At 42.4% G+C, this 12,280-nt stretch overlaps 1 protein-coding gene across 2 annotated transcripts in view; it reads left to right on the top strand.

Moving 5' to 3' along the window:
- The window catches only part of LOC103358917 (PH domain leucine-rich repeat-containing protein phosphatase 1-like), a 28,899-nt gene that overhangs the window by 4,676 nt on the left and 11,943 nt on the right, over window positions 1-12,280 (top strand). The window contains exons 2-6 of one of the 2 annotated variants that reach the window (XM_008284069.1): window positions 732-2,190; window positions 5,999-6,195; window positions 7,128-7,253; window positions 8,555-8,703; window positions 12,055-12,201. In XM_008284069.1, coding sequence (XP_008282291.1) covers window positions 870-2,190; window positions 5,999-6,195; window positions 7,128-7,253; window positions 8,555-8,703; window positions 12,055-12,201 — 1,940 coding nt within the window. In that variant the 5' untranslated portion in view covers window positions 732-869. Of the gene's footprint in view, window positions 1-245; window positions 2,191-5,998; window positions 6,196-7,127; window positions 7,254-8,554; window positions 8,704-12,054; window positions 12,202-12,280 lie in introns of those variants that run through there. The other variant, XM_008284068.1, reaches the window with a different exon arrangement.

Genomic DNA, 12,280 nt, shown 5'->3' with positions numbered 1-12,280 from the left:
CTATATGACATGTAAAAAAATATATAACTTTAAAGGGTGATATTTGAGTATGTGACAGTGCTTTTACTGTCATCTCTTCTTCATCCTCTAAAACAAATACCGGGGAAACGAAGGCTTTCCCCGTTACTTTAACAATGCTGAGCCCGTGGTTTGCTGACTGTTAAAAATTCCGAGCATACGCGAAGTACCTGAATGCGTCATAATTCATATCCAATGAGACCCCGCCCTGTCCACAGTGCACCGCTGACCGACACTCCCGTCGGTCTGTACAGTAGCAGTCGCGCCTTCTCGCGTAAGCTTCCATGGCGACCAGCTAGAAAAGGCTTTTTCTCATCTCGACCAGCCGGTTAGCTCCTGTGAGAGAGCTAACGGGCGTCTTATGAAATGGGATGATGTAGCGGAATAATTCTTTGGATGAACTGCGCAGTACCTTAGCATGCTAAGCTAACGTGAAGCCGCATACATTTGCCAGGGAAACTAGCCAGTAAGTGCAGCGAGCTAATTGCTCTGAGCTAACGCAGGCTAGCATTCACCTGCGGGCTGTTCCTGCTAACTAACTGCCGCCGCCGCTGCTAGCTAACAGGATGGACAATGTGAAGGAAAACGAGGCTGGAGCGCTTTCAACTTCACCAACACCGCAGGGGACAGTTGACTCCAGCGGTGACAGTAACTCCTTGAAGCCAAGTGGATTATCGCCGCTGCCCGCTGGGAAGAGACCCTCCATCGGAGAGGATGACGGTGGGGGCGCAGAGGCGAAACTCTTCGGGAAGGGACTCGCAGCCACCTCCCTTCTCCAGATTGCGATAAGGAACGGGATCTATCAAAACCAAGTTGCCAACGCAATTGGCGGTGCGGCCAGGAATATAAACATGCCCGCCGTGAAAACAGCCAACATTTACAGCCTGACATCAGCCAACAGCACCACTTCTGTCAACTCTTTGCTGAGCAGGAGGCGGCACAGACACAAGAGGAATCTGTCTCTGGGGGCTCCGCCGACCAGCAGCCCGGCCGGGGCGTCCTCTGCTGAGGCGGCCAGCCCTGCTCCTTCAGCCTCGCCCCTGAGCACGCTCAGCCTGGATAGGAAGACCTTTCTCCGGCAGAAACAGTCGAAGCAGCTTCAGGCCTCTGATAAAACATGGGTGAGATCGGACCTCCGGCGGGGCTGCATTCACGTCCACGACTGGCTCACGCCCTCCTACCCGCGTCCAGTGCTCTGCACCGTGGACACCACTGCTAAAGAGGTAGCCAGCAAGCTGGAGGGGAGTAAAGCCGGGGCAGTGCTGAGAATTAACTACAAACCTGCTGCTTTAGCTGACATAAATGATCTTTGTAAAAACAGTAATGGGCATGCTGATGACAGCAAAAGTCTTAATGACAGTGTTGATGACAAGAATTCCAGAGCAGAGGAGAATGAGGACACAAAACAGTGTTATTCCGACACTAAACTGCCTTCTAATTTATTGCATGATGATAAAACTGCAAGCAATTCTTCATCTGAAGTCTATCTGAATGACATTGGCATGGATTTGAGCCTGAGTGTGGCAGACTGTTATGGAGTCTACTCAGGTTCAGACATAGAAAGCAGCACTTGTGAGGACTTCAGCCCAGGAGGACCTAGAAGCACCGAGCACCGGGACTCTTTCAGTGATGGTATGGGACTGGGTACTGATTCTTCAGTATTGAGTCCAAACTGTGACAGTGCCACAGAGGGACCCGACCCCTTTGAAAGCTCCTCAGATGAAGTGGAGCTCACTTCTTCCCCAACACATTCTACCGGCAACTCTGCTGCAGACCTGCCCGCAACAGATACCTCTTCTAACAAAGTGACAAGACTAGATGATGGGAGTGAAGCTGGAGCTGACGATGTGACAGATAGCCCCAAACTAATCAAACCTCCCTCCAAATGCTCCAGCAGCTCTCAGACTCGGCCTCTGACCAGCCAGGCATCCGTCCAGCTTGACCAGGAGATCCCAGGAGAGGGCAGAGAATGGCCAGAGCCCATCAATACCAGTCCAACCCCGGCCCTCTTCATCCAGCTGCACGGTGGAGCTGTGCGCTGTCTGGGAGATGATGAAAGGCCTCTACAAATCTTAAATGAGTACCTCACTAATCTGGGGTTTGAAGATGCGTGGAGGGTGCAGGAGGAGGGGATGAATCCAGAAATTGGCTGCCTGATACGCTTCTACTTTGGTAAGTATTTTATCGAAGTTGTAAAAAGTTTTAAAAGCTTTTATTTACCACCACAAAGAAAGAGCTGTAGGTATGCATTTGATGTCTTTGTGAAAACCTGGACAAGATTTTAGTTAAGGTTTATTATTATTCTTGTTTAAATATTCCATAGTTTAGGTGTCACAGATTCATGAGCTTGTGCAGGCCACTTTAGTTGTGCTTGACCTGTCTCTGCTCAGTCATTGTTCATCCATTCTAGTGCTGTCATTGTGTTTAGTCAGTCGGACTGTTAAACGAGTGTATTCAATTGTCCTGTCGGCACAATACCCAGTGTTGTGCCTGTAAACCCACACCAGCCTCTCTGTTTGTAGGCCAGTAGGGAGACACATGTAGAGGTAACAGGTGTGTTCTTTCAGCACGCTAAAGACCAAATCCTGAGGCATTATAGAATAGGTTTCTCTTCTTGCTCCACCGCTGCTGCTGCTGCTGTTGTTGTTATTGATAATCATCTTGTTTTGCTGACAAGCTGGGTAAGAGGATGGAAAACAGCTCTGACCTCTTATAGGATTAGTACAACTGGATATTGTTTTTGACCTTGTTTTTCACACCATCATCAAAGACAGTGTGGGTGAAGAGTCGGGGGCTAATGCTGTATTAATTTGTGCTAAAATGAACACGTCGTCTTTTTTTTTCTACTCACATTCTCAGTCCCATTTAAAATGTTTCAAGGAGGCTGCGCATTCAAGAACTTTCCTTCTTTCTGTTGTTTTTATTTTTCTACAACTATAAATAGGCCATAGCAAAGACTATTCCGACCATTATCCCAGAAATATACTCACAACATAGTCCGAAACATGCTTTCCTGTACTCTAACAATGTTGCTGGACTGATTCCCTAGCCTCCCCTCCACTGATTCACTTGCCTCCCCTCCGTCGTCCACTCTTGGCTCCCACAGTCACATGACAAAGGAACAAAGCGTGACGTACAGTTATGCCGCTGAAAGCAGGGGCCCTTCCAGATACTGCAAACAAACACACAGCCATGAAACAAGCAGTGAGAGACTGGTATGTGTGACTGGTATGAGGAGAAGTGGTGTGATGATATGAAGTGACAAGAATTTACCACCAGTTACTCAGGCTCTCTGTTCAGTGATTTTATTTCCTTTTTTTTTTTTTTTTTTACAAAAATGTTGAAAATTGTTTATAGACTTAATTATAGAAGTAGAAGTCTCCACTGTATCTATGTGAATTAATAAACAACTATTTTATTTACATTTCCTGCAGAAATGTAATAATAATAAATTACTCAGATTTAAATAGCGCTTTTCTAGACACTTTACAATGTCAATTATTCATTCACACACATTCATTCCGGTGGTGGTAGGTACGATTGTAGCCACAGCTGCCCTGGGGCAGACTGACAGAGGCGTGGCCCCTCCAACCACTATCCCACACAGTCCATTTATACGCATTCACACCAGGCAAGGTGGGTGAACTGTCTTGCCCAAGGACACAACGACCACGACACAATCGAACAGCTGACCTTCCGATCATTGTCTGACCCGCTCTACCACCTGAGCCACAGCTGCCAGCCAAAAAAAATCCCAAAAAATGCCTTAAAAATTTGAAATTCTACATTATTTCTTTGTAAAATATTAGAAAAGTGCCCTTTTTCCACAGTGCTGCATACTGTCCTGTCCTCTTGGTGTGTACAGCCCAAATTGTTTATTAATGTTGATGTTTGGAGTCGAGCCAAAGGAGTTTGACTCAGCAGAAATCCCATCGGCAAAATGCACATCGCCACACAGATGCACAGTGTGCTGACAGTAAGAGAAAAGTGACCTTAGTGGAACTCAGATTTCACCTCCTCAGTGTTTCGGATCTTTCTGAGACAGTCGCAGCTGCAGGCTCCTCTTCAGCATGGAGCTGCAGCACACAGAGGTCACTGCGTTACTTTCCAAGGTGAAATACCCAACAAGCTCCTGCACAGAACTTAAAAAGATACTCACATGAAATACTAGAGCTGCAACAGTTAATCAGTTAGTTGTCAACTATTTAATTAGGTGCTAACTCAGATTTTTTGTTTTATCTGAGCTGATACTATAAAATCACATTTGTTCACAAGTGGTCCGGGTTTGGCAAAAATTTAGTCTCAGGCAAAGTGTGAAAACTGCTGCTGGTAAGAGAGATGGATGAGGATTTCAGAAACTTGGTGCTTTTAGGGACACAGGGGCTTGTCAAGGACGAGATGCATGGAAAAAGTTTAGGTTTTTGCATGACCAGGGCGTGGTGATTGGCTGCTTGATGAGAGACAGGATGTTCCCCAGTCAGAGAAATAGACGGAAGGAAAGGGCATGTATGCATGTGTATATTAACACACCGCATCTCGCCTGCACCACCCAGGGAAGGGTGGTCTCACACAATAGACATTCCACGTTATTGTTTAGTTCAAAACGGGAAATGTTTGAAACCAGTTGTAATTCCTTTTATAATCATATACACACTCTGAGGGTTGGTTGAATAAAACTAACAATTTGAAGATATTACTTTAAGTTTTAGAATATTGTGGTTTGCATTTTTCAGTATGATCATATATTTGTCGAGAAAATATTCAGAAAATTCACTGATAAAGAATATCTGCTTGTTAAAACATAACGCATTAACCCTCTATTATCACTGGGCTCTTCTTTCCTCATCCCATAGTGCTTTTTACCATATTGTTTGAATAGATCTGAGTCAAAAAAATCTTTTCAGTTGCGACTGTACTACTTTCCTTGTGCTGTATGCATCCCATGTTGGTATAGGTAACATTTTTCTAAACATATATGAAATGATGGCCTTTATCTGAGATGGTCTGGGCACTCTCAGGTGCTGTATTTTACTGAGCGACTCTCAGTATACACCTATATTGAAAGCAATCTAACCCTAACACTAAGATATTCTAAATATAGTGTGCACTACTGCTATAGAATATTTTTTAGCTAGGCCTTTTTTCAGCTAAAATATGTTTTGCTGCTGACCCTGTCTACAGCAGTATATTGCTCAGCTTCTGTGCTGGTCCTCTTGACTACTTCTTCCAACTGAGGGCATGCTGACTGTGGTCTACTGTAGGTAATATACTGACTATTGATCAATACCTCATATCACTCCACTTTACAAAATCTGAACTAATCCTTTGATTACTCTGCACAACAGATTTCACTCCATACCAAAAAGGTAGTGAGGCTCATTGAGACCAGTGAAACTTAAGTGATGTGTGTAAGTCACTGGATGAGGCAACAGGATCTAGGTGCCGGTGTTGTAAGACATTACATAACAAGCTAATCTGATTTCAGGCCTCTCTGTAGCTCAGACTCTTCATGTGTCTCCTTTTCTCTTGTTCTCTGGTGTATGTGATCAGCAGAGCAACAAGTAAAAAGCAGCAACATTCATGTAACAGAATATAAAGTGACTATGAGTGTGTAGTATTTTAAACACAGTAAGCAATGCAGGCAATGGCCAGAATGGTCAGGAATGTTTTTTGGCCTGTAATTTTAACTGAACTGCTGCAAATTTTTTTGTCAGCACGGGTTTAATGTAACAAATCACGGCTGAGTGACTGCTCCCTCTGGCAGCACACAGGGTATTAGCTACAATTCACTTACATAACCACACAGCTCTCACTTTGTGAAAGAGAAACCCATTGAGAGAGAGTTGATTCACAAAAACCCACAGAGCTAAAAATAACAGTCTATTGTCCAAAGAGCCATCATAAAATGTCTGCATATAATCATTATCAATGATTGTCTATTTTACTATTACATAACATTTGTGTCTGTTTCTCTCTGCAGGTAAGCCTCGAAGTGTGGGAGGTTCTGAGCGCGTGCAGCTCTCTGGGGTGTTCAACGTGCGGAAAGGGAAGCTGGCGCTGCCAGTGAACCGCTGGTCAAAACGTCAGGTCACACTGAGTGGAACCTGCCTCATTGTCTCGTCTGTAAAATACGCCCACACCGGCAAGATGCACATCCTCCCTCTCATCGGAGGAAAGGTACTTTGTGACATGTTTTCATGTAAAGCCAAAGCAATCGCTCTGTCTGGGTATGTGTTTTTTAGGGGAGAGAAATCCTCTTTGTGGTTTGTACCAGTGGTAAAAACATTTTTCTACTGCACCAGGATTAGGGCTAAACCAACTGAGGAAAATATCTAATTGGAATTATTCTGGCAGATATTGCAATTTGATTTGCAATGCAATTTTTAGAAGTCAAGCATCAGTTTAGTGTTCACTATGTAATAGACTGAAAACAACACCACATTGGACAAGACACTGCATGTCAACAAACAACAAAGCCTGTCTCTGTTTTTTTTTTTTTTTTCTTAAATCTGTATATCCAAGAACCTTTAAATCAGAGTGAATTACATTGTATTAGACATATTTCTCTAATAGACTGACCATGGAATTAAAGATCCATGCAAGTTTTCTTTTCATAACAAGCAGCAAAAGATTGCCAGACCATGTGTTTTAGTTAACTTCACATCACAGGAGGGAAGGGAAGAAGTGGAAGCGCACATTGCAGTGTCAGTGCTAAAACAATATATTATGCAGCCCTACATCACACAGCTCTGCAGTAATCTAAGTCACATGAGTGATCACTGGAGGTCAGAAACCACCTCAGACACCCTGATGTGATGGTGGCAAGATAAAGGTGTGTTTGTGAATGAAGCAAGGTTGTGTTAGAGTTTAAATTTAGGATGGACTTGACATAAAGCTGACACACACAATACTGCACCTTGCTGTGTGCTCTTTCCCAAATTTAGAAATCTTTAACCAGCAAAAAATAAAATTCATGCTGTATGAGCTGTTTCTAAAAGAGGGGAAAATACATACTTTTGCAAAAGCTCTCTTTCTGAACACTCAGTCATTAGGTTGGCTAGATTTAGCACAGACAAATAGGGGAAACTAAAATGTGTTCCTTGTTCCAGGTGGAGGAGGTGAGGAGACACAGCCACTGCCTGGCTTTCAGCTCAGCTGGTCCTCAGAGTCAGACCTACTACATCAGCTATGACTCCTACACAGAACACCTCCGCTGGCACAGGACGGCCTCAAAGGTACTAAGTGCAAGTGTGGGACTGTACAGTTTAACACTTTGATCTTCATAGTGTTAAAGCTACATCCACAGCAAAGTCTGTGTTAAAGGTGGAACACGCAATTCTATTCCAATATTGTTTTTGGTTTTTTTTGTCAAATTCTGTTCTGTCGTTTGGGGAACAAATCGGAAAGTTGTCTTGTTAATGGTCTTTAACCCTAACCTTAACTTACCAATGAGCAATAAGTAGAGACAGGGTTTTGCTTTTATTTTCTGCATGATTTATACTCTGTTTTAATAGACTTTTCCTATAATGTAAGATGGATGTATCAGAGCTGTGGCATGCAACCAGAACTCTGTCAGGTCTGGCTAAATATTTCCATTGGTTGCACCAAAGCTCCTGACATTTAGCAGGTCTGTCTGTGTCCCCAGGGGGCACACTCATGGAGATATAATCACGTAGTTACAACTGAGCTAAATCTGACATTAGAAAGCTTTATTTTACCCCTTTTAAATGAAAAAGTTTTGGTCACACACCTGTCTGAGTTGCTGCACTGCAGTAATTACGTGTAGGCTAGAGGCCTATTTGAGATTTGTCATTTAAGGGAACATCAGTAAATTGTAGCATCTACCATAGTGTGCATGTGAGGCATTTAGGGGACATGTGTAAACTGTAGCATCAGAAAACTACTTGGGTTACATCCTACCTCTCGAAACTAGGTTACCCCATATGTAAGTGCACAGCTAAAGCCAAGCATGGCTGAGAACAGTGTTTTTGCTCTTGGCATATTGATGTTCTAAACTAAAATGCTGAAGAAATCACATTGTGTTCAAGACAGGTGTGTGGACAGCAGAGCAGCCCCCTTCTACGTAGTGTTTCAGTGCCAGGCAGTGAGGAGTCTAAAAAAACAATAAAATGTAGCACTGCTTCAAATAAAGCCAAAGAAGACATTTTTTACTAACTTTATGTCCCAGATCATCCTCAGGTAAAAGAACTGGATCTACGGATCTTTGTTCCTGTTAAGAGTGACTTATGTAATATGTTACAAAATTACTAATGTGTATGGGAACTGACCAAAACTGTAATTCTTTATTTTATTTTAGGTGCCAAAAGGCCTGGTGAGGGTTCAGCTAAAGGATGATGCTGGTGCACCTAACTTTTTCATTTAAGCGCACCAGCATCACTGCCACCAGTGTTAAAAGTTAGCCTGGACTGGAGCCCTGCGTATCCCTAGAATAATGGCAGGACTATTATGAACTTGTAATCAGAAGTTAAGCTGCTTTTCATGTTGTCCTGTCCATCCTTCTCTTCTTGTGTGTCAGATTGCCTCCCAAAGGGTGAACTCAGTCGATCTGTCGTGCTGCAGCCTGGAGGAGCTGCCTGCTCAGCTGTTTTATAGCCAGGACCTTACCCACCTCAATCTCAAAAACAACTTCATGTCCCCGCACAAAGGGGTTCCAGCACTCACAAGGTGAGTTTCTGTCACCACTGCTGCACACACATCACATTTAGAGAGTCTCCTGCCATTCTGTGTTTGTGTAGTGATACAGCAACAGAAGCAGGCGGATAAAAAGCACTATTTTTCTCTTTGTTATTGTCTTTTGGATGTGGAATGTCCCTGGGTGGTTTTTACTGTCTTGGGGAGCTACCATATGGTCTAAAGAGGAAGCAGCTTTGATCAAATTACAGATGACGTGTTTGTGGGTGGTTGTGTGGTCTGAATGATTAAAAGAGAGCTGTAGTGTGATGAGAGATTTGACATCAGCCATCTGACCTCTGGGCTAAAGGGCTTTTTCGTGTTTTCCAGGTCAGCTTCTTGAATTAGTTGCTGATGTCATGGCCTTATGAGGCTGAGGAATTTTTTTCCATCCTTTTTTTTTTAAATCTTTGGTTTTCTGTCCACACTATGCTACAAAAATGGGCTTCTTAAAAAATTCCATAGTTTTCCGAGTGGCTACATTTGGAAATGTTTCCGGCACATTTTTAGTTTGGACAGCAAAAACTGAGCTTTTGAAAAACAGGAATGTAAAACCTGTTTAAGGCTACGTAGCATCAAATTGGACAACTTTGTAGGTCTTGGAAAGTCTAAAAATAATTTGGTTTAGTTCACAAAAAAGCTTTTGAAGGCATTGAAATGTCTTGAATTAAGTTTTTTCTTGCCTGCTATAGACATTACAATTAGTTACAACTGTATAACTGCTTAATCTGTATTTGTGGACTAACTAGAAGCATACGTATGTGTGTGTGTGTGTGTGTGTGTGTGTGTGTATATATATATATATATATATGTGTGTATACACACACACACACAGTGCCCTCCATATTATTGGTACCCCTGGTTAAGATGTGTTCTTTAGCTTCTAGTAAATTCTGTTGTTTTCTAAATAATATAGGACCACAATGAAAAAAAAGAGGAAAATTCAACCTTTAATTCAAGTGTGTTTATTCAGTGTGAAAAAAATCCCACATTAAAAAATAATTCTTTTACATCAAATCATGTGTGCCACAATTATTAGCACCCTTGATGTTAATACTTTGTCCAACCCCCTTTTGCCAACAATTCATTTGAGTTGAGTTGAAGGTTACATTTCACCCACTCTGTGATTACTCAAAATGAATGTCAGTCCAGCCCATAGCGCAGAACAGTTTTGTCATGGATCACTTTTTGTCGGCTCTTTCCCTCTTGACACCAGGTGTTGGCTGTGATGCACAGTTTTTCTTTGCTCATAGAGGAGGAAGAAATTAGGCCATTTCCCTTTTAGTGTCAATGAAAAGGTCATATGTGAGTGGGGTTGTAAACAGTTTTCGCATGCAGATATTTTCAGACTTAGTAGATGTAATGTCGATATACTGGTCTGGTCCGTCACAGTTCAGGCATATGTCCATGCCAATGAGATGACTAACATGATACAGGCAGTGAACTTTACAACCATTGTTGACTGTCATATTACTTAAGTTCATCTGTGACACTGCTCCCAGAGTTGAGCCTGTGACGTCATCTTACAGTTTGTGTTAACAGCTGTCAAGCTAAGAAAAAAATGTTCTCAATTCCAAATGCAGCATACATTTTTTTTTATCTGTTGCAAAAATCAATTCAGCGGCACAAAGCGTACACAAGACCTTGACTCTGTTTAGTGGTCACCTATATAATCAGTTGTTGTCAGATGAAGCAAATTTACAAATACTAACCTGACAAACACTGTTATCCAAACCAGTACACTGATAGGGTTACAGGATAAGCAGTATTCATCTAAACAGCCTTGTTTCAGTCTCCTCTTAAATTTTAGGCTTTTCATCCTGTATTTACTGTCTGTCTCTCTGGATTTAGGATTCTTTGCAGCCACTTGTCAGGGGAACATTACGCTGAAGCCTGACATTTACTTGATGGAAATGTATACATATATGCTGTGTGTATATACTGCCATTGTTCTTGCATAAACACATGCTTCCCAGGCAGTGTTTTAAGGAATGTGTTGTTCCTGCGGTGAGCCTGTGACTTTCCCTTGGAAAGACGTGGATCCGGCTCAGCCTTTCACTTTGACCCCTCTGTGAACTGGATTGGTTTATGTCATGAGAGCCTGTGAACACACACAAGCTGCTACCTGAGGCACATGCTGCAGCTTTTAGTCGTATGCTGTGAATGTTGCCATATCCTTGACACTTCTGCTAATTTTTTGTGTTTAGCACACAGCTGCTGTGTCATTATGGAAGTTTTTTCCAGTGTTTGCTTCTGTGCCTCTGCGCTAGCGACAGCCATGGCCAGAGGCGTTTTGCTTTTGGGTTGTGTGTCCGTCTATCTAATTCCTGTAAACCCAATATCTCAGTAACTATTTGAGAGATTTCTTCATATTTGGCACAAATGTTCACTTGGACTCACAGATGTATTGAGTAGATTTTGGTGGTCAAAGGTCACTGTGGCCTCGCAAAACACTTTTATGGCCATAACTCAAGAGTTTTACACTAACTTTGACAAAATGTTACGCAATGTCTAATAGGGTAAAATAATCACATGATGGTATTTTATACCCCAAAAGATCAAAGGTCAGCTTTACATCATATTGGTCTACAAAAACACTTCCCTGATCCAATGCCAGGACAAAAAACAGAAACAGAGATTGTGATCATATTTAGCGTTTGGTGACCTTGTAACTCTGGTGACTGTATAGATCAGGGGTGTCCAATCCTGGTCCTCGAGGGCCACAATCCTGAATGTTTTAAATGTTTCCCTCTTCCAACACACCTGATTCAAATGATCAGGATTGTTATCAGGCTTCTGCAGAGCTTGATGATGAGCTGATCATTTGAATCAGGTGTGTTGGAAGAGGGAAACATCTAAAACATTCAGGATTGTGGCCCTCGAGGACCAGGATTGAACACTCCTGGTATAGATCTTCTGTACTGCCAGGTTGAAGATATGTGAGAAGCATCCACCTTTTAGAATTTGTATCTTCATTGCAGTTAAGTCCATGTTTGAAGCATTGCCTACTGTCACAACTACAACTTTGTTCTGAATCTACTTTATTGACCCGTGAACCGACGCAACAAATTTGATATTTTATTTCCTCAATAATCTTGGACCTTTCAAAGTCTTCAGTATATATACTATATGACCCTGGACAGACATGCATGTTAACTGCAGTTTGACTGGTTGGCAGAAGTATAAAACCACAAGGTGGAAATTCTGGTTGTTAGTGCCTCAATTTAGAAGAAGGCCAGTGTCTGAATATAGCACGGAGATTAATATCTTTGTCCCTTGTTGTCTGCCCTTTTCTTCCTGTCTCTCTCTCACTCTCACTGAATGTCTCTCTTTCTCTTTTTTCAGGTTTTGTAAACTGAGAAGCCTCAGTCTGTCAAATAATGCTCTGTGTGAGTTTCCTCTGGCCTTGTGCGACATCACCTCGCTCACTGAGCTAAACCTCTCTGGAAATCGTCTCTCCTCTCTGCCTGCAGAAGCAGGAACTATGCACAAGTAAGTGGACTGAAGATAATGACAATTTCAGGACTGCAGTTCTTATTGATAATACTGATGATCATTTTCCCAAGAGCAG

This window comes from Stegastes partitus, unplaced genomic scaffold (genome assembly GCF_000690725.1).
Source record: "Stegastes partitus isolate 25-593 unplaced genomic scaffold, Stegastes_partitus-1.0.2 Scaffold342, whole genome shotgun sequence".
NCBI classification, from domain to species: domain Eukaryota; kingdom Metazoa; phylum Chordata; class Actinopteri; family Pomacentridae; genus Stegastes; species Stegastes partitus.
The sequence above is the reverse complement of the archived record's forward strand: the minus strand, read 5'-3'. Positions and strand labels throughout refer to the sequence as shown.